Raw genomic sequence first — 25,313 nt, 5'->3', positions numbered from 1 at the left:
TGAGATAATTTTCAAATGAGCTCAAGAAAAGAATTCTGAGCAAAATTGCCACTTTCATTGGTATAGTTGCAAATTTGACATGAACCATAAGGAAGAATATTGAGGCAGATTGTCAAAGTATAGAACTGAAAGAGTATTTATGTGATAGTAAGAATTTAGAAACTTAAAATACAATAGTTTAGATAAAAGAAAAATCATGATAAATAAAATATAAAATACGACTAGCAAAATAGTTGCCAAATGTGCACGAAACATTTTCTCTTAAAAGAAAATTATCTGTAAACCTTTGTTTTCTGTGCATAGTTGCAGCGTTTGCTTAACATGCTATAAATAATTTAATGCATTTGAAAGTTAGCCATTATATTATTTACTTTGAGAATAAAATTTCCTAATTTTTATATATAAATTATAACTTAGGATAATTTGCATTTTGTGTTTGATTTCATATTTTGGTTCTATACTTATATCAATATTACACATTTAGACCTGTAAATATACTAAATGGTATATAACATAAGAAAAGAGTTTCATCAGCCTTTTCTGCTTATAATTTCATTTTTCAGAGATGTCTTAATACTTTAATAAATAAAAAAAAGGATTTGTATGTCAGAGATACACAGTGCCTATTTGCGTTAGGTTTTTGACACTGTTTAAATTTTGCCGGTCGGCCAAAAAGAGGATCAGAGATCGAACAGTCTACTCTCCTCCTCCTGGAATGTAGATTATACGGACTAGATGGGATTATTTGGAATACGGCAAAGCAAAGCGAATTTACCTAAGGCGAAGGGATATTTTCGTGCAAGACATTTTTATCAAAGTGTCTTATATTCACAGCCAATCTCGTTTGCTCTGGTCTGAACCCATGTCGAAGTACCAGAAATGTTTCGCCGTGGAATGCAAACGTATTTTTTCTCCATATATAAAAACACTATATGTGATATAATCTTAAGTAGGTATATGTGTTGATTTATTTTTTGTAAATATCGCAAGTAACTTTTATTTAAATTAAATAAAAGAAAGGAAATAACATTACGAATGTGGAAAATATAATTTATGTTGTTTTTTAAGCATTCAGGTATGTAGAATTTTATGCAATAATTAAGAAATTAAATATTTTCCCAAAATTATTTCAAAAATATGCATTTTTTATCTTATCATCATAATTTGTTTTGTAAATTTCTGAATTTAGAAATTATTAAATGCTGGTATATTGCGAAGGAAAAAAATTCGAAAAGGCATTTCTTATTCAGATGCATCTAAGTCAATAAATCTATTCAAAAAATATTCGCGAGTTATATTATGAAATTTCCGTAAGAGAATAAATAGCACATTTTTGTAAGTAGGAATGCAACGAAATAATTTCTCATGTGCCACTTAACCACATCTCCGTCTTTTAAGGTGGAAAAAATTGTGGTATAAACTTAATAAAAACTGATATTTTTCATAAGAAAACGTAATAAACTTTGTGAAATATTTTCACATGAAAACTTGGTAATTTGTTTTTCGTACGACAACACGTTGTAGGTAATATTATCTATAATGTACGTCACTTTAATTCTGCACATAACATTAAACGGGAAATAACCACGAAGTTTTTGATTAATGTTGAAATTAATGTTGAAAACTTTTTTTTTCTACTAACATTCTCCTAAAAAAATACGCCATTAAAATTATGTCTACTTTAAATTTGTCTGTAAAATACGCTCCACCAATCAACCGCAGCTCAAATGCTGTGGTTAATTGTATTTCATTATTACAAACGATAAATCATACATCGACTTGAAGTTAATTGTTGTTGATCAAGGGGTATAATTTCATTTTCAACACAACTGTTGAACAACCCCATTGACCTGAAATCTTTTAATATTCAATACAGACAAAATATTAATACTGACATTCAAAATTTATGTAAATTAAACATAATTTTTACAGGATCGGACACATAATTTTACAGACGTAACATACACAAAATAGTTTAACATAAAATTATATATAATAATTTAACATAGTTTTGCAGACCATAAGCGTTTTAACCAAAGCTTTCTTATCGAAACCGTTGGTTAACTTAAAATGTTAATGGCATAAAATCTCCTTTCATTGCACTTTAAATACTACATTCGCGATTCAGACAAGCGAGACCGCAAAGCCGTTATTGATCGACATCTCTTTAGTTTTAATATAACTTGTACTAATAATTTTAATGGTGACTAGTATGTGATATTCTATGTAAAATACAAAGACTTACTGGAACGATAAATGACGTTCGAGAATGAGGTTCAGGCACATATTATTTTTCTGTGTGAACAGAAAGGATTTAAAAAATCTTCTAAATTAGGGATCTTCGAACGTGGCCCCCTGAAATTATTTTGGTGGCCCCACGTTTGATTTTGAAGAAATTTTGATTTAAAGAAACATTGCCTTGTCAGCGTTTGGCTGTAATTTTTTTCCTCTTATTCTTAATATTTAAAACAATTTATTGACATGCCTGATATTTGAGATAACATTTTCTGAAAGTGACGAATTTTTCAAAAATTTCACTTTTTCTTATGTTATTTATCTTATGTAATATTATTCCAAATCCAATTAGAATTTATAGATTTACAATGTGACTCTGCAGTAAAATGCAAGTTTCCTGAAAATCCTACATTAATTGATTTTTATTCGAAGTATGTGACCGAAGAGAAGTATCTAGGAATTCGTAAACATGCACTCTTATGCCTTCTACCCTTGGCAGAATCTACATATGTGAACAGCTTTTTTGTAAAATAAAAATCCTAAAATCAAAACCAAAAACACGGCTGGCAGACAAACATTTGGAGGAAACTTTACGAATTGTAACAATACAGATTTAACCGGATAATTGAAGCTTTAATCAAGCAAAAACAACGTCAAATTTCCCATTAAAACTAAAGTAACTACCATCTCTTGCCAGTAATGTAAGTTTTTTCTTTCTTTTTTTATTGAAAATGCATTTAGTAACCTCGCTCTGTATAATCACCTTTATACTTTTCTTTTTCATTGTGAAAAAAAGATTTAAAATAATTTAATTCGATTTCCAGTTGAGGTTTTGGAACCTATGGTATATATATACACAAATCTGTAACACTATCTCTTCGTTTAGAATCAGCTGTAGTCTTGTAAAACAAACCTCCGTTTTTCATATAAATTTTTTTACTACACTATTTTTTAACAGCCATGTGGCCCGCTTATCATTGTGAATTTATTGATGTGGCCCTCGGGCGGGAAAGGTTGAAGACCCCTTCTCTAAATTATTAAGCTGAAATGTTTTAAAATGTGCATATCAATTAAACTTCTTAAATTAAATAACTGATATAAATTTTTTAAGTATAATATGGCTTTACTTTCAGAAGCATGTTATTGGTTTCACCAGTGTCCCAATCTGTCTAACCGTTATCAGTTTAGATCTTCCCGGATTTGCCCACCAGCGCCAATCGATAAAACCTCAGGACAGTGGTAGTTCGAATCGAATCCAGATTCCAGTGAGAAGGTTTTAGAGGCTCACGTATTCTGATAACATACTCTAAGTCAAGACTCCTAACTAGGACTGTCAGCAACTTTTCGCTAAGTCTTGTGTCAGCAACTTATCGCTAAGTCTTGAAAAATATAAGAGACGTGCTAAGGGTGTAAAACCTCCCTTTATTAAAAACTCAGTAAGTTTGTAACGTTGAACGCCTCCAACTTGCACGCAACCAAGAGGTGACTGTGAAAACTGGATAAAAGACAGAGTCTTGTGAAGGGTTTAAGTCCCTTTTTATTCAACGTAAAAATTTTCAATTGCATGCTCTTGACGCTCACAGACTGCGCCAACTCGGCGGTCAAATAAAAATAATAACCTGAAAAGAAACTAAAGACAAGACTCTAACTACGAGGCTCTCTAAAAATAACTAACTCACCGCGTTTTACAATACCACTGCTAATTCAGCAAACTGAAGCTCACTTGAACGATTAACACTACTTCCCGGCAAGCACATAGGCCGACACGCGGGGTTCTTCAATTTCTCGCTAACTACCTCCGCGCTCGTGAAGTAAGAACATCACACACCGAACTCGTTTCCTTTCTATTTAAATCAGAATACTTCTGCTGATAATTTGAATCCTTGCGCGTTCTACTAAAATTTACATATTCTGGCATTGGCAGTTTCAGGGGAAAGTAAGGCTTGACAGGAAAGATAGTTTAAACTTAAAATAAATGTTAGTTAAAATAAATATAAACCCTACATTTGCCGCAGCCAGAATTTGGAAAACTTGGAAGCAGGACCTACAAACGACCTGTTGTAAGTTTCTCTAATTCTGAACTAACTGGCGAGAACCTCGTTTACACAAAAAAAATCTTATGTAACAAATTGTATACTAAAATTTCTGTTGATAGTTATAACTTTCTCTTCTTACAGCAACTTTTCCTGGACTTCATCAATCAATCTTGGTCTTTCCTTCCAGCATCTGGAAGGAATAAGTATCAGTATCTTTCTAAATAAATTATAATTTACACTTTCTTGACACAATAAATTTTTGTTTTTAAACGATTCGTTTTTCTTAGTTATTGCTTACTTCACATTCATTCAATTTTTCAAGCATTAATTTAACTTTACCCTGGCTCTCCACCGTGTGTGGTGTCAAACGGGAATATTCGTGTTTTAGTCTTACAACACTTCCCCTAACCACCATGATTTGTTAGAATTCAACGACCAAATAGACACACCTCGACATTCTACTCGACATTCTACAACTCAATGAGCTACATTAATATTCTTAAAAATTCAAATGTAGGTGGAGAACCCTACAAAACACATTCATTCTAACTTCCCCCTCATTCATGCAGGCTTTCGCTCTAAAGCATGACTTTATCTACAATTTAATACTTAAATTTTGACTTCATTGCTTTTAAGCATTCACTTTTAGCATCTACAATTTTATGCTTCTAGACTAAATTCTACTTTTACATAACATTCAAGTATTTACGTACATTTCCAAAATTTTAATACATATGATTTTTACAATTTACCATAAAATGAATAAGAGAAAATAAATTTTTACTTTACTCATTCTTCGCCAAGCTGGCGGCACTGAAACTAAAATTCTTATTAATACAAGAATACGAAGTTATTTTTATCTTCGGCCAAATTTTGGCTTTAACATAACAGAATTAGTCTTTCGACCAACAGAAAATGCTTGTTTTTAGCTTTTACACTTAAAGAAAATAATACTTTTGCCTTAGCTAAATAAAGTAAAACAAAACTAAGTCTCAACCGAGACATATTGACTTTCGTCAAAACATAGAACTTCGTACTTATGCATAACATTTCGGAACAAAAGAGAAAAAAAAATTATAGAAGGTTTTAACTTATCTTTGAGTTTTCGATGCTTGAAACTCCGTCATTCGTTTTTGGCAATATTGGTCCCAAGTTAGAGGTTTCATGGATGTTAATCTTCTCCTTACTGCCCTCCGAGTGTCGTCCACATTACTTTTTCTTTTGCGTCCTCTACATGCTGGCCTCTTGGCGGAGTAATCGTCTGGTGGTTGGCATTTCCGTTTTTCCCTGGGACGGCTGGTCTTGACGTCCTCCGGTCTGGAGTCCTTCTTGAATTTCTTCTGTTCCTCGTATTTTTGTGCCTCCTGTTGCCGCTTCAGTTTCCGGAACGGCGGCCTTGCTGGCACCTGACTCTGTGGCCGTGTGCGCGTTCTCCTTGATGTATAATTTCTCCTGCGATCCTTTGTAGGTGGTGTTTTCTTCTTTACCACGGTTTCTTTACCCGGTGCATCTGTATTTTTGTTTTTCTTAAACGCTGAAGTTTGAAAGTTATTTTTTCTTTTTGATACCGACGTCCGGGTTGTAGAAGGGCTAGGTCTCTCTTCAGTTCTCTGTTTCTTGGGTGGTGGAATAGTTGTTGTTATCTCTGGACCTTCTACTTCGTTTAGACTTGAGTCCTGCAAGAAACTTTTAAGGATTTCAAAATCATTTGGATTATAGTATTTTTTCACCTGGTCGGGACTTGCTTTACAGATTTCCCCTCTCTCGTTCTTAAGATATAATACTACTCCTTTGATTTCCTGAATTACATAGGGGCCTTCAAACTTTGGAGCTAGCTTTGCCGTAAAATTGTCTGGGGCACTTGATAAAGAAAATTTCCGCTTCAATACTTTATCCCCAACTTTAAAATCTGCTTCACGGCGTTTTCTATCATAATATATTTTCTGCCTATTTCTTGCCGTATCCGAGGTTTTAAGCGCCTGATCAATCAGCTTTTGCACATCTTTTTGTTTAAACTCCTGCTCTCTTTGTTGCACAAAGAATAATTTATCTAAAGGCGTAATTAACTTTTTGCCTAAAAATAATTCTGCTGGAGTTTTTCCCGTAGTATCATGATTTGCCGTTCTTAAAGCATAAGCTAATTCATTTATGTAGCCATCCCAGCGCTTGTGATGTGTGCTCACGTAACTGCGAATTATTTTTACTATGTTTTAATTAACTCTTTCTGCTATGTTAGCCTGTGGTCTATACGGAACCATTTTGATATGGCGTATGCCAAGTCCATTGCATATGTTTTCAAATATTTGACTAATGAATTGTTTTCCGTTATCGCTAATTACTTTTATCGGTGCACCGTATTTTAAAATGTATCTGTGTAAGAATGCATCTGCGACTGTTTTGGCTGACGCGCGTTTAAGTGGAACAATTTCTGTCCATTTTGAAAAATGATCTACTATTACTAAAAGAAAACGATTTTTATTTAACTCGCTCTGGGGGAAGGGACCAAGAAGATCTATGCCTAAAATTTCATTCGGAAATGTAGCGCGAATGCTATTTAAGTACCCGGCCGGGCTGTAATTAATATCATTTATTAACTGACATTGATTGCAGGACCTGACATACGCCGTTACTATTTTGTATAATTGCGGGAAATATACCGCCTCGCGTACCCTTTTTAAAGTCTTTCTGACCCCTAAATGGCCCGCTGTTTTTGCTTCGTGTAATTCCTTCAAAATGCTTAATCGAAGCGAGGCTGGGATGACTGGTTTATACTCAAGATTTTCGTTTGTTGTTTTCGTATAAAATAATAAATTATCTATTATTTCATAGTTTTTTGCTCTATTTCTTATCGCATCGATATCTGTGTGCTCGAAGCTTTCGGGGTCTTTCAAATAAGCATAGATATTTCCAAATTCAGGATCAGCTTTCAGTTCAGTAATAATCGTATCTCTAGAATCTAAAATTTTTGAAGTCAACACAGCGCATTTAAGTTCATTTCCTTCATCGTCCAGTTTTATACGAGAAAGTGCATCAGCTACATTGTTTTCCTTACCCGGTTTATATTTTATTGTGATATTATATTCTTGGAGTTTTAAAGCCCATCTTATTAACCTGGGCGTTAGGTTTTTCCCCGAGTAAAGTCTACCAACAGCCGCATGATCCGAAAAGACTGTTACTGGCGATTTGCCGAAATAAACTCGAAATTTGTGTACAGCCATTAATACGGCTAATGTTTCTCTTTCTGTAGCTGTATAATTCCTTTGTGTCTGATTCAATGTTTTACTAAAAAATGCCAGAGGATGGTTATTTTGCATAAGAACCGCACCCACCGCATAGTCTGACGCATCTGCTGCAATTTCCAGGTTTTCGTCCCCCTCCGGGAATTTTAAAACAGGGGCATTAATTAGCGCTTCTTTTAATCTTTCAAATGCTGTGTTAGCTTCCGCTGTCCACGTAAATTTACCCCTTTTTCTTTTGATTACTAAGAGTGGTTCAACAATATTAGCGAAATCTTTTATGAAAGATCGATAGTAAGAACATAACCCAAGGAAAGAAGAAAGTTTCTTGGCGGTGTTGGGCGGTGGGAAATTCTTAATAGCTTTTATTTTTGAATCTTGCGTTTCTATACCCTTTTGCGAAATTTTATAACCGAGATATTTAAGTTCTTTAGTTGCGAACTTGCATTTTGAGGCGTTAATTGTAAGACCGGCCTCTTTTAATAATTTAAAAACTTGTTCTAGATCATTAATGTGTTGTTCCAACGTACTACTCGTTATAATTATATCATCTAGATAAATTAAAGTTGATTTTCCTAGAACAGGCTTTAGAACAATGTCCATAGCTCTCTGGAATGTTGATGGGGCCCCACACAACCCAAAAGGCATGCGTAAAAATGCAGAAGTGCCCGATTTTGTTATAAACGCGGTTTTATGTATATCTTCGGGTCTCATAGCTATTTGATAGTAGCCAGACGTTAAGTCCAAAGTAGACATATATCTTGTCGATTTGATCTGTCTAATGATCTCGTCTATAACCGGCAAAGGGTAAACTGGAAATTTGGTAATACTATTTAGTTTTCTGTAATCAATAGCAAACCTCCAAGCCCTTTTATCCGAAGGAGGAAACTCGTTCTTTTTCCTACATAGTACGACTGGACTAGCGTACTCACTATTTATGGGCGTTATTATTTTATTCTTTAACATCTCCTGAATATGTTCTTCGATGATTACGTCTTTTTGTTTGTCATACCGATAAGGTTTAGTCCTACAAGGTTTTTCGGCATATAATTGAATCTTGTGCGTGACTATTTGGCAGTTTCCTGGTTTTTCTGAAAATAAATGAGAAAAATTACTCACCACTTTCTGTATTGCTTTCCTTTCATGGTCATTCAGATGGCTAAGGTCCACTTGCGGTGTCTCCACAGGTTCCACCACCCTCTGGTCCATCTCCAACACCACGGAACTATCTTGAAAATTTAATTTGGCCCTCGCGGTCCTTAAAAGCTCCATACCTAAAATAAGAGAATTTTGCAGATTTTTCACTACAAAAATTAATACTTTGAGACTTTCCTCTTTTACCTGTAAGTTTAATGATAATTTCCCGATGCAGTGACATGTTTTTCCTTGCGCCGCTATAATTTCCGTATTTTTGGTTTTAAATAATCGTACCCTATAAAAATTCTTTTTGAAGAAATTTTCACTCATAAAATTTCCTTCTGCTCCTGTATCGATGAGGGCTTCTACTGGTACATCGCCAACCAGGACTTGTATAATTGGTAGCTGTGAGTTTTTTAATATGACCGTATTTAAATGTCTATTTGAGGGTTTTTTTTTAAAACTTCCGGGGTCTGGACCCTCCCTTTCACAGGCCCCTCTACTCGTTTAAACTTTCCTTGCAATCTGTGCCTTCTGGGTACGCGGATGTTTATTTTCAAATTTTCTTTTTGGGCCTTGACCTTCGAGTTTCGATGAGTTAGCTTGATAGCTCTTTCCCCCATAAGAGCGATTTCCATTTCTGGTTTCCTCATTTGAAGATTTCCTTCGGGTACTTTGAGAATATGTTTCCCCTCTCGCTTTTTCCGCTATTCTGCGATTTTGAAACTTCACCGCCAATTCGAAGAGTTCCTGCAATGTGCTTGGGTTTCTAATTTCAAAGTAGTCTTGAACAGCGGGTAACAATCTTGGCAAGATTATTTCAATAATCTCCGCATCGGGTTTCTTCCCATACAGCATATCCGTTAGCTTAATTTTTCGTAGAATAAAGTCCGTCAATTCTGCTATATCCCGTTGATAGAAACTATATAGTTCGGCTTCCAGCCGTGCACCATCTTTCACTATGGGGAAGGCCTTTACTACCGATTTTTTGAAATTTTCAAATGTATATGTCTGGCTTCCAAATTCCCCTAATAAAAATTTGCCTATATTTTTCCACCATAGCGCGGCCTGTCCTCTTAGTGCTGATGTGGCGATGGCAACGTTTTGTCTTTCAGGAACAGGGTAGAGCTGAAAGTGGTTTTCTAGACCTTCTAGAAATACCGCCACCGAATTTTTTCCGTCGAAATGGACGTTTGCCTTGATTGACGCTCTCAAAGTCTGGACCAGGTATCCAAATCCTTCCAACTGGCATGTCATTTCTTGGTGTTGTCCAGCGGTTTCCATCCAATTTTCGGCCATTTCAGTTCGATAAGTGTTCGGGCGCCAATGTAACGTTGCGCGCCTCCAACTTGCACGCAACCAAGAGGTGACTGTGAAAACTGGATAAAAGACAGAGTCTTGTGAAGGGTTTAAGTCCCTTTTTATTCAACGTAAAAATTTTCAATTGCGTGCTCTTGACGCTCACAGACTGCGCCAACTCGGCGGTCAAATAAAAATAATAACCTGAAAAGAAACTAAAGACAAGACTCTAACTACGAGGCTCTCTAAAAATAACTAACTCACCGCGTTTTACAATACCGCTGCTAATTCAGCAAACTGAAGCTCACTTGAACGATTAACACTACTTCCCGGCAAGCACATAGGCCGACACGCGGGGTTCTTCAATTTCTCGCTAACTACCTCCGCGCTCGTGAAGTAAGAACATCACACACCGAACTCGTTTCCTTTCTATTTAAATCAGAATACTTCTGCTGATAATTTGAATCCTTGCGCGTTCTACTAAAATTTACATATTCTGGCATTGACAGTTCCAGGGGAAAGTAAGGCTTGACAGGAAAGATAGTTTAAACTTAAAATAAATGTTAGTTAAAATAAATATAAACCCTACAAGTTGAACAAAAGCCTCTCAGCACTTTCAAATCAGCCAACATTTATGAAGTGCATTCAAAAGTAGAATTTTAAGTTGAAACTAAATTTAAGTCTTTATTAATAGCTAAAGGCTACGCAGAGGTAATTAAATGCGCAAGTTGGCTCTTAACCTACATCACACTGCTAACGTACACAGCACTATCTGCAAGAATAAAGCAACGCTGTAAACAGAAATGCTTATCGTAAAATAAACTAGTAATTCGTACAACTAGTAAGAACACGCCTTGGCTAAATATCTCAAACCCTCACTTAAATACTTGCCAGCTAATTTGCATTCTTGACAGTTAAACGGAAAGATATATATGTGTGTGTATACATAGGTAGAGAGATAATGTTAGAAATGTATAGATAGATGTAAAAGTGCAATCCAAAATTTAAACAAAAAATTCAAATACAGCAAAGTTCATTAGTTGTGGGATTTTTGCAGGAAGAAATGTAATTTATAAAGTAAAATATTAAATAATGTTTGTTTGTCTTTATAAAATGTTACTCTTTAGATTTATCAAGCATAGGAATCCTTAAAACCAAAAATGCGGCAAGAAACTCAAAGAGAGAATTAACCCTTGAGAGTAAAGTATTTTCTGATAATACTCTCATAATATTAAGGTATCATAATCATCTCATAATGGTCTTATATAAATAATATTTCTTTTGCTTTCCTCTGCCTGTTCTTATGTCTCCGTCGGTTCTAAATATGAGCTCCTTTTGGATTTCTCTCTGGTTACGTTGCTTTTACTTTTTAAGTATTATTCCTTCATTTGAATTTTTCTACTTTTTGCATTTACGATTACTATCCATAAAAAATTAAAATCACATTGTTTTAAAAATTTTGCTTTTATAAGTAAATATATATATATATATATGAAAGAGACAAAATGTATTGAATAAACTAATTTTCTAACAGGAAAGCAAAACTGAAATTAAAAATAATTAATATAAACATGAAACAATATTATCATAAATTTAAAACAAAATTCGTACAATATTAAATAAAGGTTGATAATTCTTTGGTTTTTGTCAAGGAGCAGCCGAAAGATACTATCAATAGAGCCGCATTTCCCAATTATGTCTGGAAAAAAGTACAAAAACAATTGAAGAAATTCTAGCTTTTTTAAAATAATAAATGAGAATATATTAATACAAAATTCAGTTATTTTGCATTTTTTAATAAATTAAAAAATTTTGAAAATTATGAAATAATCTATTTGCTCCTATCCGAAAGCCCTCATTAACATATCAGCTGCTTCGAGAGGGAACCTGTTTCGAAGACTATCTTGAAGGAAGTTCTGTATAAAAGATGTAAAACAAATTTTTTAATCAAAAAGGTGAAAATTTAGTTTTAAATTTTAGTTTCAAAAACATCAAGTAACTTGGAAAACTGAAGTGGTGGAATTTCCAATGTACCAAGGCAAAAAAACAAACTAAATGTATGGAAAAGGTCTAAATTTTGAAAATGTGAAAATCGTAAAGTATCTGGAAGAAGTAATTAAAAGTCAACACAAAATCCTAAATTCAGTTATTAAACAGAAAGATTAGAAGGTAAACAAAACATGGTGCTGAACACCAGTAAAAAGAACGTTGTTGGAAACTAAAGTAAATGACCAAAACACTAATATATGTCATAACGTTCGTCCAGGAGGAGGAAACAAATGTTTTCCTTAATGTTCGCCCAGGAAGGGGTAGCAAATCTTTAGTTTTCATTTACAACTTATCTGTGTTTCTGAAGTTTCACTTGCAAAGCATATTTCATGGAAATGAAAATAGTTTCAAAGGAATTAAGTTTAACGAAGGCCAAAATACAATTAGTGTAAATCTAATCTCGTTGTAACAGCAACGAAATTGTTATAATGGGAACAAATGTTTCCTTAAGCCTAGTACATGCATATTGTTCAATGAAAAGTGAAATTATCTTGGGCATGAGTTATATCAATCCACTCATGCATACAAGTGGTGACAATTAAATATCCAGAACTGATGTGTTATGTCATATTTATATTTGAACATATTTTAAAAATGAACTGTCCAAAATCAAAGGAAAATGTATATATATATCAAATTTTCCGTAAAGTTTGAAAAAAGTTTACTAAGGTATTAGAACTATCGAAAGCAGCTCTCCAATACTCAGTTATTATCTTAGAAAAGTAGATTGCACGGGAATGACATAAGAGAAGAATAGATCAGAAGAGCTTTTCATGACCCACAAACGAAGACAGTAAAAAACAACAAAGGACATCACTATGCATGAAGTGCTTTCCAATTCTATGCACGACTAAACGTGAGGCTGGGTTTCACTTTTGACATGATACTTTTTCGTAAAAATGTACGAAGGTTTTTTACGGGTAAAAATGGCAGTAGGGTAAACGTGTTTCGCAGAGAATTAGTCACACAAATAAACAAAACAGTCATCATCATGCGATCAAACTCCTGGAGAAATTATTAATTAAAAACTTTGGGGACTAAAATTATATTGTTAAATAGTTCAGTTTGCATATTAAATTTTCTAATGCAAATTTTTCAAAGATATTTTTTACTTTCAAAAAAATTTATTTAGACATTCTAGATTTAAATTAATAGTTCTAGAAATATTAGAATTCCATGTTTTGATTTTATTCAATTGAAATTTTATACGATCTCTAACCTAGTGTTCTTTTCTTCATTTGAAAGTTGTTTCAGATCACATAGTACTTACAAGTTTTCCAGATAGAATTCTGAATATTACACCGACCTTTCTGTTTAGAAGCTGTTAACTGGGTTAACAAAAAACTAATTTAAACGTTCTTCGAAGAGGCAAAGTTTAATTTTCGCATATGTTTGCTAAAATATGACATGAAGTAAAAACCGTCACACTTAAAAAACCTTCTTTACTCCATTAATTTCGCAAACTGGGTATGAAGGGTATGCACCTAAACGCTGAAAATATATTTAGTCTTTTTTTTTTTCTCCTTTCTGAACTACTTTGAGTCCAGAGGTTGCTTCTGCTGCTATAAGACGTGGCAGTTCCGTCTTGGTGTCGTCTATTAGCGCGGAGGGGGAAGTACGGCAACTTGAGAGCTTGCGATGTCCGCTAATTTGGTAAATGACCTGGGTTGAATTGGAATTTGTCGTGTATAATCTGAATATCATACCGCCAGGCCAGAAGATTGCATTTGCTGTTATTGCCGATATTCGGATTTCTGCATGGCGTCTGATTGGTTATCAGAGCCTCCATATCCGTATGAATGAAAAATCAAATCTTAATTTAATTTTGATAGCACAAAGAGTTATGTTTAATTAGGTAATTTCTATTTTCTTTTGCCTTAGAAATAGTTATATGTTTATGATTAAAAGTTTTTTACACGTTAACCGATTGATGCGATTCATCGGGGGGGGGGGGGTTAATAACCTAAAACGTTAAAACCCGCACTGTTAAGGAGTACTGAAAACACGTTTCCTTCCTCTTGGGTATTTAAGTGCAAAACCAAAAATTATAAAAAATAAAGCGACAAAATAAAGCAAATTCCTATACAAAAGCATTTACTTCTCTTTTTAAAGAGACAACAAGGGACTACCTTAACAGGATTTCAGTTCACGAAACATTTAACAAAAATTAAAAAATAGTACAAATTTGCAAACATTTTTTAGAACAGTTAATAACAATAAATACTTTAAAAAAGAAAATTATATATTAAAATCTCGTCCTTATACAATAAAAATGTGTAATAAAAATATAAAAAAATACAATGTCAAAATTAACCATAAAACTTAAATCCACGAATTTTTCATGTAATAAGTTTGCATTTAGCTTAAAAGTACTTTAAACTATTGTTTTGGTCGAAAACATACAGTAAAAACTTTTAATTCGACACTCTGTAAGAGTAAAAAGGTGGGTAAAATTCCCCCAGAGATTTAAAATTAAATAAATTATATTTATATTGATCAAAAATGGGACTGGCCAGGGAAAAAAAAACAAATATAAGGGGAAAAATTAAACATATAAAGTCCAAAACCTGAGTCTCAGTGCAGAATTTCAACTCTATCTTTGTTCGTATTTTATAATCTTCATTATTATCTTTTTCAAATTTGAATAGTTCCTTTTAAAATCTTCCTTAAAATTCTTTCTATAGTTCTCTCTTGCACTCCAGGTAAGCGTACATTCATCGACGAAGTGCCTGGCGTCCCATTGTTGACAAGATATGCAATTTCTTTTTGAGTGAGATATGCGGCACATTTTCTTGTGAAATGTGAAGCCATATTTATCACTTTTACGAAAAGCAAGCGTCCGATAAATAACGTCTATCGTCCACTAAAACTGATACCCATCTGCTGTGAGCGGTCTCTCAGACACCTTAAAAAGTAAAAAAAACGTGACAACTGAAACCATAATAAAGCTATAAGTGTGAAATTGGATATGTGACCTTATGGGACGCGTTTGGGAAGGTAGGCGGACGCTCAGGGACCATTCTTCGTTTTTAGGGGTGGAAACGACGGTTAGAAAATCCTCAGCGGTCTCTCAGCTCGCTCACAGCAGTTAAAGGTTAATGGAAGTGATATGTACAAATTTTCAAAATCGGAACATTTGATATCTTTTACTTCAACAGATTTAAGCCTAGAAAACACTGAAATGCTATTATTAATAATTCAATTGTAACGATGCTTCTTATTAACAGATTCAAAAATAATTGTATAATTGTACAAATATTGTTAAGTTTGAGAGCAAAATTATAGTCTATCGACATTTTGTAACTATGAGTACCATTAGCAATGAAACGAAATTTTAGTGGTATTTTATATGAAATTTAGGTAAGTCATACAGGTTAGAAAATTTATTGCAGTCTAATATACGCAATAGGCTGCTGAAGTTCTGTTTCAATAGGGGAGGCATACAAATTCCTCCAAATGATGTTGAAATTGTTACTAGTTTTGTCCACTTTAGTGATAGTAAAGTTCTGCTTAAAATCAAGAACTTTATTTTTGGTGTCAGACCTGCTGAGGAAACAAGGTAATTCATGATATTGTAAAAGCTTACTTTTGATATCATTGATATATGTGCATATGGTTGATAATGCAAATTAAAATAACTCATTTTAAGCATCCGTTCCAACAAAGTAAAAATGTGCAATAATTTGCAAAAGGAAATACATATTATTATCCTAAGAAAACTGAAAGTAAAAACATGGTACGAAAACTCGGAGCCAAAATCAAATGTCCCCGGTAAGAAAAGAGGACAGTTTATGCATTAACAATTTTTAAAGAATAAAGCGGTCTTAAGTTAATTTTTTAAAAAAAGTTTAAAACGTTTAAAATGCTTTATGAAGAAGGAAAATAACTAGCCATCACCTTCTTTCTCTTAATGGAATAGTACTGCATAGCTGCCAATATACTATTAACGGTCTACGATTCTGTTAGACCCACCCTCCGAAAAAAAAAAAAAAGAAAACCCTACTTAACTTAGATGAAATAATAATGCAATTCAGGATCAATTCAAGTTTATTCATTACAAAAGCAAATCACAGCGCCTACGCCTAGAAGGTTAATGGCCCTTCAGAAAGCAGCGGGATAACGAGAAAAAATTATTATTATTGATTTAAATGCATAAGAGGATATAAAACAATAGTTACACAGGAGTCAAGTAAAAAAATGCACAGACTCAAAATAAAATTGCGAAGAACTAAGATGAAACTAGAAACCAAGAATGGGAAGGTTGTGTTTTTTGAGCATATTCCCGATTGGATTTGGAGTACAGCAGTTGCGTTTAGTTGTTACACTTGGAAGCTTTTCCAGTAACTTAATATCCCAATACTAGCTAGAAGACATAAATGCGTATGGCATAAACATAAAATTGATACACGTTTTTATATTTTTTATGCATTATACACGCTGCATTCTTGCAAAAGTAAATTTGAGGAATAATTCTACTTTTTGGTTTTTAAATGTAAAACATTTTACTTGTTTCTTAGGAACTAAAACAGTATTATTATATTGTATTACTTGTATACTTCTCATGAGATTTATTGTGATGTAAGGTGCTTTACTCTGGTTAGAGTGTATAGTAGATATGATGAAAAATAACTGAGAACTGCAGAATGTATTTTACTGCAGTTCTTTGTTCAATAGATTGATGAAGTATTCAGGCGCGAATGACAGGTATCAAACGGCATAAGTCAGCGCAGACAACATATGTCTACACTCGAATACTAACAACAAGATTTCGCAACCGGACTTTTATAGCCTAACATACAGAGAAGTCAATTTTAGGGTTTCTTTATACGTTTGCATTTCTCTCTATGTAAAATTTGCAAATGTTTGTGTACGAACATATTGCCATTTAAAAACTTTTGTAACAGAACTCTTCTCTTTTTATGATAGTAAGTACGAAACAAACAAATATCTACACATATTTTAATGACACATCTACTTTTATTAATTATTTCGATATGAACACACTATGTAAATTTGTTTTTTTTTCTTTCTTCAACTGTTTAAAATTTTAAAAATATTCTTTAACTGCTTGCAAAACTATTATTATGTAATATTCTTTTCTGCGTGCAAGCGAAACGAAACAACTCCAACTCGCATACTCCAAGGGTTAACTGTTTCAATTTATTGGCTGTTGTACTTGAACAACAAAATATTAAGTAAAATTTATTCATCTTTTAAATACTTGATTGCTTTATTATTTTAATGTTCATACTTGTCTTTCAGCATTCAAACTTAAAATACATTTCAAACTGAAGGTATTCTAATACTTGATTCGAGACAAAAAGGCTTTGATTCACAAAACGACGGTCTTAGACAATGATTCCAATGTAGCAGGTAAGAATACCTTAACGTACGGTCACTTATTTGAATGTCTAATGATACGTGATGATACGTGTATAAACAAGTAGACAAAGTGTTCAGTTGTAGAGACATTAGGATTTTGGGGAAGCAGGAAAGATTAAAAATGAGAACCACCTTCTTCGGGAATCGGACCACGGACCTCTGGAATACGCGCCGAGCGTGCAGACCACCACACCACGAAGGCATTCTAAGAAGGTGGGAGAAATGCCTTATACAATTACTAAAAAAATACAAATATTTCTAAGAGGTATTTTACAGTTTATGAAAGCAAAACTTTTAATTTCGCATAAACTTGATCATGAAAGCCCGCACTTGCTTAAGACGTTTGAATACCATTTTTATTGGAAACAAAATAAAATATTAATTATATTTCACTATCAGCGATGAGTGATCTCAGAGTTAGAATAGGTGTGCCACTTTGATCAGTTCAGTTTGATTAAAATGCTAGTGCGTGTCTGTAATCTGAACCCCTTTCCGTTTCTCTTAACTATTCTAATAAGTTTACGCTTTGCATATTCTCCTTCTCCTCAGCAGAAAAAAAAAAATTTCAACGGGTTTCCTCATATTCCCACTCAACGAATGTCTGAAGTTCTTCCGTGTGAATATGTTAATAAGAAATGCATTTTATTCATCATTCCTTTGTTCTTTGTCTTTGTTTATGCAAAGATGCATTTTTTTGTGTTTACGCACTGACAAAAAAGAAAATTAAATAAATTTAGCTCATAGTTTTTAAGGTTTGTGTGGGATGGTATTTGATTGCCATTCCGTAACGACTGCATCCTGGACTAAATTCTTTATTCGTGACATTTTTGGTCTCCATAAGCATTCATTATTCCGAACTTACTCGTATGTCGAGCAAGCGTTCCTTATGCGAGAAACCACTGAATAGAAACACATACTCACAATGAATAATTACAATAAATTGCATTCGTAGTGAATAACGTTTAATTAAATAAAAGTTACATAGCACATACCAGCGCAATTTCTGAACTTTTTTATAAGTACTATAAGCACCCTCATAACCGGCCACGGTTTGATAGCTTCCGGGTTTAAATGGCCGCTTAGCTGAAGAGGTGACTTTCACACTGCAGTGTGATTCAATAGGCGTCTATCGCAACGTGGTCTTTAGCCAGTACATTTTTATTAAATACTTCATTAAGTTGAACAGTGTCGTACTATTCTATGGACATTCTTAGTGCACTCTGCGCACGGTGTGCAAAGTTATTTTTGCACTGTTATTGTAATTTAAATCGAGGAATTAAATATTTCGTTCTCAAAATCAGCCAAAATCGAAAGCATAATGTTGTAACGATGATAGAAAATTAAAAGGCTTACTGTAATAGACTAAAAGACTACTTTCTAACACTTACGTTTTGAAAAAAGTGAACCAGAAAACAAAGATAAATTCCGTGCACGAAAGATTACACTGAACAACTGGCGTTAGATTCTTAAATTGTTTCAACAGTTTTGTATACAAGTAAAGGCTGAGAAAACGCTTTAAACATGTTTTATGCTTCGAAAACGTATAAGCGATTTGATTGATGACGCTTAATGGTTAAGCTTCAGAAAAAATATCAGGAGGTCCCCCATTCGCGATATTTACACTATGTTCTCATAAACTAGTCTAGTTTATAAGAGTAGGCATTTATGTTACATAAAATCTTGAAGAGGGAAATGATTTTCATAACGTGACATATACCGAGGAAAGAACTCTTCGGAGATTATTTAATACATATTTGTGATGAAACTCTGTCTGAATATCCAATAGCGGTGAAAGAGTTTAAAAATAATTCAAGACTGCGTTGTTAGATATATCCATAGTAAGTGAACAATATTGATGAAACAACTATAAACTTTAAAAAAATGTTGCTGCTCTGAAAATTTCGGTTCCTGAGTCAAACGAAATCAAGAACAGGAGTACATTTATTTCCAACGCTCACAAAAAGACAACAGGAAATCAAAGAAAATATCATGCTTTTCTATCAAACATTTCTACCAGTGCCCCACAGGGCATAGAAATAGGCTTGGAACAAGAATACTTTTTTATATAACAGTTTACGAGTGAGTTTGTACGTCAAGAGAAACAAAAACGTTGCGCATGTTGAAAATGCCAAGAAAAGCAGTATTAGTTCTTGACAACACATAATGTAATCTATACAAACTAGAATATGAAAGAAGAGTAAGATACGTATAATAACTTTATATCGATAATATTACAAGGTAGCTGCAACCCATTGAATCGTGTGATATAGAACGGTTTCAAGACGGGCTATAAGCACAAACTGCTCTTAAGAATACTTATACATTGCAGCCTGGAAACAGTGGTGTTATTCTGATCTAAAATCTGTAAGCATTAAGGATGCCATGTACACAGTGGCTGAGATCGATGAAGAAATTCTTCAATCTATATTTGTTAAATATTGAAAAAATAGCTAATGAAGTTGTACATTAATAGGTACCTGCTGATGACAAGTGTAAAATAAATTCTTAAATTTTGATGAAATCAGTCAGCAGTTATATTCGAAGGTGAATACAAAGACGTCTGGAAAAGAATAGAAAACAGAATTAGGTAAGCCGAAGCGGAACCAACACGACAATAGTTGGCAACGTCACATATCGTATGAACAGAAAGAGCTTACTGAAGTTGATACGATATTCATAAAGACGTGCGAGATTCCTCTTTTAAAAAAGGGAGTGATGAAAGAAAGGAAAATTATTAATTTATTCTAGAGCACATTATTTTTTTAATATATATTATTATTGATGTTATTCTAAAAATGCAGTGATTAATTAAATATTTATGTGTTAGTATTTCTGTGACTTATTTTTCTGTTCATCTTGTAAATGATGTGTAGGGTATTCCATTGCATTCGGTTTTAACCAACAATTTCGTAATCCTGTCAAACCCTGGTCCTGTATAACGAAGTAACTTAAGTGTCTGCCAAAGCAAAATAAATCGCTTAAGAGCACTTGTCAATAATATGCATGCGAATGTTATAACAGGAGATTTTTTGTACGTTCGTTTCGTAACTTATATCTGTGTTATGGTCTGGAGAAAATGCTTCGGACAATCGGACAAATGAAAAGAATGACAGAAAACTGGGCTCGAACACTAGGAAACGATATGTGAATTTAAACAACATTGATTTGATAGAAATAAACCTTACAAAGTAACTAAGTTAAGCAAGTTAACAAGAACGATTAAGTTGAGTGTAAGAAGATAGCGTACAAGCGTTTTGCATGAAAGCCATATTAGAAATAAACGAAATTCAATGAATTTCATTTGAATTAGATTTGCACATCGAAAGTTATCTTTAAGTTGTCGAAAATGAATCAAATAACATCTAAAAGAAAGGAATTGTTCTCATATACTGAATCAGTTAAAAAATCGCAGTAGTCTATCTTGATAATGTATATCTTACAACAATACACATTGTAAGATAAGTTAGTGCATATCACATAATTTATGTTACGTGAATTGCAAATTGCTTGACTTGATTACTGTCTTAAAATTCAAGTGGGATTTTACCATGAAATTAAAGTGATGAATAGACAAGTATCTTTTGTGGAACCTTCCCTTGATTCCTAAAAATAGTAGAGTAGTGGAAAGCATCTTTATCGTTTTCAATGCATTCTTATTCGTAAAGGAAGAAACATTATAAACAGTGATAGCATGAAAAGGATAATAATATTATTTCTTATTATTATGATGAATGTTCATTGATTATGATATTTTGAAAATTATATTAGAAATATTTCAAATAATTCAGATTGATAAGAATAATAAATCATACTTTAATTATGCATTGCATATTCGTTTTAAAATTTAATAAAAACAAAGCATTACGTTTTCGTTTTAAATTGTGCTTTCAGAATTTCTTTGAAAACCTATGTTAAAAAAGAGCGAAATTTATTTCTTTCTGAAAGCTTCAAGACCTTTAACTCCGCTTAGAGAAGGAAAAAAATGTATTTTCATGAAAATGGTGATCTTTCGTGGTTGCTACTGTGGTCCAGATGAGGCGTTCAGTGGAGCGAACCGAGCAAAGCACTTTCTATTCATTTTTCGATTTCTGTGGATGTATATATAGCGCGCGATACATAATAAGTGGTATCAGATTCAACTGATTGGAAGAAGTGTTCTGGTTTCCCTTCTTTTGATTACATAATGGTAAGCGAAATAATTAATGATCTTTTAAATAATATATTAAAGAAGCGCGCCTAATATTAGCATAAGGTTTTTTCCGTGCACTATTGGATAAACATTCATTAGAATTCTAAAGGTTTGGGAATGTATCCAGGAGCTATTCGTATTTTGTAAAAGTGTTATATCATCTGGAAATTGAATTATTATATTTTGTACAACAAATTTGATTTTAAAATTTATGCCTCTTCATTTAACCAAACAGCATTGTATGAAGCCAATTTTCTGCCTTTTTATTTTTCTCACGATCATACGCCTATAATTAGCTTATATAAAGCCTATAATTAACTTATACGTAAATAGTATTTCAATAATACTTACAAAGAATATTGTGTTTCCCCATGAGTGCTCTCGTAGCTTTACTAGAAGCCCATCCATCTAGTAGTCGGAAGAAACTTAGTTTGAATCTTTCTGAGAGGAGTCTAGTTGATTTTTCAAAGTTTCTGTATTAGAAACTGTAATATCTCTACTTGCACCCGACTAAAACGTGGTAAATGATAATTCTTCAACCCCTGGATCTGCCGCTTGGATGCCATTCCTCTTTCCCCCGTTATCATTTAAGTGGAGAAGAATATAGGAAATTATTGCCTTTCTCCTTGAATACTCTCGGCATGTAGCGGGCAGCCCATCTGGCGAGCAGTCGGACTATTCATGCTTCGAACTCCATTGAAAGCCACTGATAGGTGATTTCTCCCGTATCCTAAATCGAAAAAGCTCTAATGTCTCTACAATATTTTCGGCCTTTTTCAACAAAATAAATATAATAATAAAAGTCCTAGTGTGAAGTTCTTATGCGTATTCCAATGTTTTCAATGGATATCTGGAAATGGTAATTAAAGGAGTCTTTTATCAAAATCAGATTCTAACTCCACGTTTTTCAAAGTGCTTGTAACAGAAAGCATTTAAAAATATGGTATGTAAAATTTACTAAAGCTGCCATGACATTCATGTGACTGACTGTAAATTTAATACATTCTCACAAAATATTGTTTTTCTTCTTATTTCAGAAGTATACAATTTTGATTTTTGTTGCTATTTGCATTGTGCTTTTATGCACACACTGCAAAAGTGAGGACAGCAAGGGCATAGAAGCTAGACATCATCATCATCACGGACATCATCACGGACATCATCATGGACACCATCATCACCATGGTCATCACCATGGCCATCATCACCATCACGGTCACCACCATGGACATCACCACCATCACGGCCATCATCATCATCATGGGCATCATCATCACCATGGGCATCATCACCATCATGGGCACCACCACGGACATCATCACCACCATGGGCATCACCACGGTCATCATCACCACCATGGGCATCACCACGGTCATCATCACCACCATGGGCACCATCATGGGCATCATCACGGTCATCATCATGGGCACCACCACGGACATCATCACGGCCATCATCACTGAATCATCGGGCTTCAATTAATTACTCTTAATTACATAAATAATGTGCTATAACAGAATAAAACTTTATAAAATCTTTCTGTACATTTACTGGGTAGTAACACTGATCGATTTAATGTAGTTCCGTTCTGGCTTGGTTCTATTAAATACTTTAAAATCCTAGCACTTCCTCAATTTTCTTGTGTAGGTATTTTTTAAAAGAGTATTCATGCAACTAATTCGCTTCAGATATGTAAGGAACACTTTCACGGGAAATACAGCAAATTTATTAAAGTAAAAACGCTATTTGAATTTGAAATATTTTGTTATTTTATTTTCACAGCACGTCTGCTAGAATAACGTTCGCTATTAACTCAGAGAAAAAAAATGAGTACTGCATCATGTAATATTTGGAGAAACATATCTGTGCGTATTAATCTAATGCTGAACATACTTTAGTATTACTACTTAATGGTGTTAAAACTTTTCCTGTAATGTTGGAAACAAAATGAAAATCTTTGTGGCCTGAAGTTTTCCTCGAACTTTGTTTATAAGAACAAACTGAAGCACTATATTCGTTAGTTTATAGTACTTTCTTTTTTATACGTTCTTATACATTCATTTATTGGCAAGGCTTGATGATTTAGGTAATATAGAAATGAAATCTGATTTATGACAACTAATTTTAAAATAAAATTTCATTAACTCAATTTGCTATGACTTTTAGAAATGTATTTTAATTTTAGTCCACATTATTAGCTGAAGCATGATATTTATACTCAATTATTAGGAACTGAAAGTATCAGGAACTAAAAAATTTACAGTAGTATAAATTTTAGAAAATCATACATCTGCAATTCACAAAGTATTATTCGTAGATTATCAGATGCATCTTCTTTAAGTTTATGAATGCACTATGTCATATCGTATGAAATTGAAAATTTTAACAGTTTTATATTCATAAATGTCGGGAATATTTTTTGAGCAATTGATGGTTATCGTTTAAACGTTCAGCTTACGTTTAAACTCGCATAAAACCATCCGGATACCGAGATATCGAAAGAAAAGTAATTTCCCCTTATCTTTCAACTATTTGAAAAAAGACTAACGTAAATAGTATAATGAATTTATCTGCAATAAGATAATTTACCTCATAATTGCAGTCAAAAACGGAGCTTTCAGATTACATTTTATGATATTCTGCAACGATAATAATTCACTTCTGCCTTATGGCACATAATGAGCTTTTAATTTGACTAAAGTCACATTTTTCACTCTTGCACGATTGCAAAGTAATTCGTTCTGCTTGAAATAATTTTCAAAACACAATTTATATTTTCACTTTTAAATTCGAGTAATCTCTGTGCAAGTGAGCTTAGCTGAATGTTTACATAAAACTAAGGGAATAAATTCTGAAATGGGATGCAAAATTGTTAAGTGAGTAAATTTAATGTCAGTATCTATATTACAATTACACAGTATGTAAGTTGATTAATGATTTAGCAATATATGAGTAACTTCTCGTTTAAAACCATATAATATATTTACGTTGAAGGCAAAGTTCAAGGAGAATACAGAAACTTGGCAAAATATAGGTGGAATATATTCAATCTGGAATTCGAAATTGTTTGAATTTTCCAATACTTTATATTAATATCGTAATTAAAGCAGTGTTCTAAAACAGAAGCTTGAGGTTTGACTTAAATAATATCTCAATAATGTATTAACACGTACTATTATCTTAATAAAACTTCAGAGACAAATTACTTGGTTATAAAGGCTGCATGTAAGGAATTTTAAAAAAATGTAAGCCATAAAGTGGTACACAAATTCAGCTCAAATTCACCGATCAATGAACACTTGCTGTGCTTTTGCTTATAGCAAATTTACTTGTAAGCATTTAATTATCAACGCTTGCAGAGCAAGATCTTTTTCAGAACTTTTATAGAAAAATTTAAGTGCTTCTTTTAATCCCCAAAGTTAAAAGAAGTAGAATACATGCAATTGCAAACTGCTTTTCAACTATGATGTAACACATTTTGCATGGCACTTATTTAAGAATTTATACAAATAACACTTTTCCTTTGGCATTTTTCATAATTAAGTATATCACTGCATAGAAAACAGAGAAAAAAATGTTGCGAATTATTTCATAATATATTTTGTCTAGCGAAAGAGCTGTTACTTTGCATATATTGCTTCGTTTAATGCTGAAGGAGATTCAGCTCCTCTCTGAAAGGCAAACAGAAATTTTTCTTATTTTGATCTGCATTGAAATTAAAGTAAGTGGTACTTGGTATTTTGCGACAAA

The 25,313-nt window shown here is 33.2% G+C and overlaps 2 protein-coding genes across 2 annotated transcripts in view; one reads left to right on the top strand and one right to left on the bottom strand.

Annotated features, from left to right (window-relative positions):
* Positions 1-25,313, bottom strand: part of LOC118198259 (fibroblast growth factor receptor-like 1) — a 206,354-nt gene that overhangs the window by 110,805 nt on the left and 70,236 nt on the right. The window lies entirely within an intron of this gene.
* LOC118197768 (uncharacterized) lies at positions 21,489-24,508 on the top strand. The gene is made up of 2 exons (XM_035369309.2): positions 21,489-21,560; positions 22,601-24,508. The coding sequence occupies exons 1-2, from the start codon at positions 21,558-21,560 to the stop codon at positions 23,024-23,026; spliced, it is 429 nt and encodes a 142-aa protein (XP_035225200.1). The 5' UTR covers positions 21,489-21,557; the 3' UTR covers positions 23,027-24,508.

The sequence above is a fragment of the Stegodyphus dumicola genome, chromosome X1, assembly GCF_044657685.1.
Source record: "Stegodyphus dumicola isolate Sdum_Otavi_A_Nest chromosome X1, ASM4465768v1".
Taxonomy (NCBI): domain Eukaryota; kingdom Metazoa; phylum Arthropoda; class Arachnida; order Araneae; family Eresidae; genus Stegodyphus; species Stegodyphus dumicola.
This window is presented reverse-complemented; position numbering and strand designations above follow the sequence as displayed.